Genomic DNA, 2,920 nt, shown 5'->3' with positions numbered 1-2,920 from the left:
TGCTAATCAACATTATGCCACAAATGCAGTGGATTGAGCTTAACTTGTATTGAACCTGAAATATTTATTTAAACTTGCACTCAAAGACATGTCAATTTGTTCAGTACTGGAAAAATGTGTATTGTGGTGACAAGATGGTACTTAGTTAATGAAGGAAACTTGCTCTAAAAACTTTTAGAACCACTGATCTACTCATTTCTAACACTAGGGTAGTCTCAGAAGTACTCTTTAATTCCCTCTTGTTCCATCAAGCCAATAGGTCATCTTTTCAAGCAACAGCAGTGGCCTATATATAGATCATTCACTGCTTTAACCCCTTATGGTATACTTAATTGTAGTTTGTATCAGTTCTTAGGTGATGCTGGAACAATGGGAGACACTCGTGCACATAGCGGATGCATTCCTGGTAATGCATGCCACGTCTGCGTGGCACCCTCAAAACTGAGGTCACTCTGTTTGTGTCCGAGGAACCAGAAGCATATCAGGAGTTCTCCAGAATGGCACCTCACACTGCAGCAAACAGCCACTTAAAAGGAAATCTGCTCCACAAGTCTTATCAGAGATGAGGTGTTGGAATGCACTTCACACAGTTTACAATGGATGAGTCGTTGACAGTCAACTGTCCCTATATAAGAGCAAGTCAGGCAGGCGGCCAGTTCAGAGGGTAAGAACCAGCATCCAGAGGAAACCAGAGATGATCAGAGGACTAATTCTCACAGGACTACTTGTCCTGCAACAGATGGATGTACAGGCGCATGTGTTGAGTAGACACGGGTCGGCCAGCAACATTACCAAACTAAAGGTACAGTGGGAAAAATGAACATGAATTCCAGAATGTTTTAATATGTGGTATGTCACTCTTTATGTTTTGATTAATGATTAATGAATATTATGCCCTTACCAAACCCATTGTCTAAACCTAACCTATCAGAGTGTGTAGACATGATGGGAAGCTGTTGAGTGTGACAGAAGCAAGTAATTGTCACGTAATAGATGTCCAGCGGCAAAGTCGATGTCCAGCGGCAAAGTCATACGAATTCATACATGCAGTCGTACGATATTATACGAATTAGCCAAATTTAGAAGTTGTATGAATCCTTACGATTTAGTGGTGAGAGTGTGTAGATATATGCAATTAAATAAATCACGACCAATTCATAACTTAGTTTTACATTTTATAATATTGGGTCTGTTTGTGCAGCTCTTTTCTAAAGGGCTAAACAGGGGAACTTAATCATGTTGATTATTTTTAGCTCGCAAAGAATAATAAGGGCACAAAAATATATTGTTGATCAGTTATGGACCATTGGATCAATATATGTTATAGGTAATAAACAATTCGGTTTACAATGCATCTCCTCTCCAGAGCCTGCTGCAGCAGTTTGAGGAGGCCTTGGCCGCAGAGGAGACTTCTGAGAGAGCCGTCGATTATGAAGACAGCAACTCCGTACCGGAGCAGAGCCCTGCTTCCACGTCCTGGGACAGAGACCGAGAGGAAGAGGCCCCTCCAGCAGAGGACACAAACCCTGCAGATGGATTTGATACACAGAGAAATCGTCTCATAGATCTTCTCATGTCCACCCGGAGTAAAAGTCTCTCTGGCTGTTTTGGGGGGAGACTGGACCGTATAGGGTCTTCCAGCACCCTCGGGTGCAACTCTAAAAAAGGTTAGCAGCAGAGTGAATAGTGACATTAAAAATACTAAGAGCATAAAATATATATGTATCTGTGATATCTAAATTATTTTGCAAAATAATTACAGTGGCATGTTAAAATACAATTATGCATTTCAATCTTGAGCATATGCAATTATTGTTATTTTTTTATTAATGTAAGATGTGGAAATTACACAAACAATTTCCCATCAATATTCTCATCAATTTTTTGCAACTTGTGAAATATGCTTTATATTACTTTATGGCTTGCTTTTAGATTGGTTTATTGATGTATTTATATTGTACTAGTAGTTGTAATTTGAGTGCTAATGAAGATATTTAAGATATGAATGAAACTATTATTATGGGTTGTTGACATTAGATATCTTTTGGAAGAATTGACATGACCTGTGGTGTGACATACTATATTCCATCTAAAAAGGTTTTAAAGTGCATTGCTGATTCTGTAATATGTATTATGCATGCAGCTTTTATGACATCATGTTAATTGAAAAACTATATGGAATATCTGTACATTTAAAAATGTATTTGTCAGACCACAAAACCATTTAAAATGAACTAGTGAAGGTAAAAAGGTGATTACAAGTTGTATAAAACTGTAAAGAAATGGTGACCAGTTACAGTATCAAAGACACACTTTCCATTGTGTAATTTGAATGTAAAGTCCATACGTTTCTAAAACCAATCCATAGGCATGAACTATCCATATACGTATGTGACATATAATGTGTACTATTCATGTTTTATTTATTCTGCATGAATTTACAAGCTTTTGTGAGATCCTTGTCTGGTGTGTAGCTTGTTCTTTTGATGAGACTTAAGCAGTTGTGAAAAGATTGTGCTATTTTAAAAAACAATACATTGTAACACATTACATTAAAAATGATTAAGGTCTAGATTTGAAATACTTAAGCTTTTTTGTTGAAAGAACAGTACCGCTAGGTGCAAGTATATTGAAGGCCTATTAATCAGAACTGAAAAATTTAAAGTTAATAAAATCTTTCTTTTAAATCAGTTTTGTTGTGTTTTTTATTATTACAAATAAAAAAATGTCTTCAAAAGTTCACTAACGTAGAAACACCAAGTCACCCTTCTCTTATTCTTTGGGCATCTACGTAGTGACTCATTTACCACCCACACAATCTTTTCTAATGGCCATTATCAGAGTCGTTAGAGGACACATCATTGCTATTCTATAATGGATGGAACAGCTGCAGGTGGTTATTACTCCTGAGCATTTCAAC

The 2,920-nt window shown here is 36.8% G+C and overlaps 1 protein-coding gene across 1 annotated transcript; it reads left to right on the top strand.

Moving 5' to 3' along the window:
• The first annotated feature begins 634 nt into the window (after positions 1 to 634).
• Positions 635 to 2,687, top strand: LOC127630733 (natriuretic peptides A-like). The gene is made up of 2 exons (XM_052108473.1): positions 635 to 802; positions 1,367 to 2,687. Exons 1-2 carry the CDS (start codon positions 695 to 697, stop codon positions 1,670 to 1,672), a joined length of 414 nt encoding a protein of 137 aa, XP_051964433.1. The 5' UTR covers positions 635 to 694; the 3' UTR covers positions 1,673 to 2,687.
• Positions 2,688 to 2,920: the final 233 nt, after the last annotated feature.

The sequence above is a fragment of the Xyrauchen texanus genome, chromosome 37, assembly GCF_025860055.1.
Source record: "Xyrauchen texanus isolate HMW12.3.18 chromosome 37, RBS_HiC_50CHRs, whole genome shotgun sequence".
NCBI classification, from domain to species: Eukaryota; Metazoa; Chordata; class Actinopteri; order Cypriniformes; family Catostomidae; genus Xyrauchen; species Xyrauchen texanus.
This window is presented reverse-complemented; position numbering and strand designations above follow the sequence as displayed.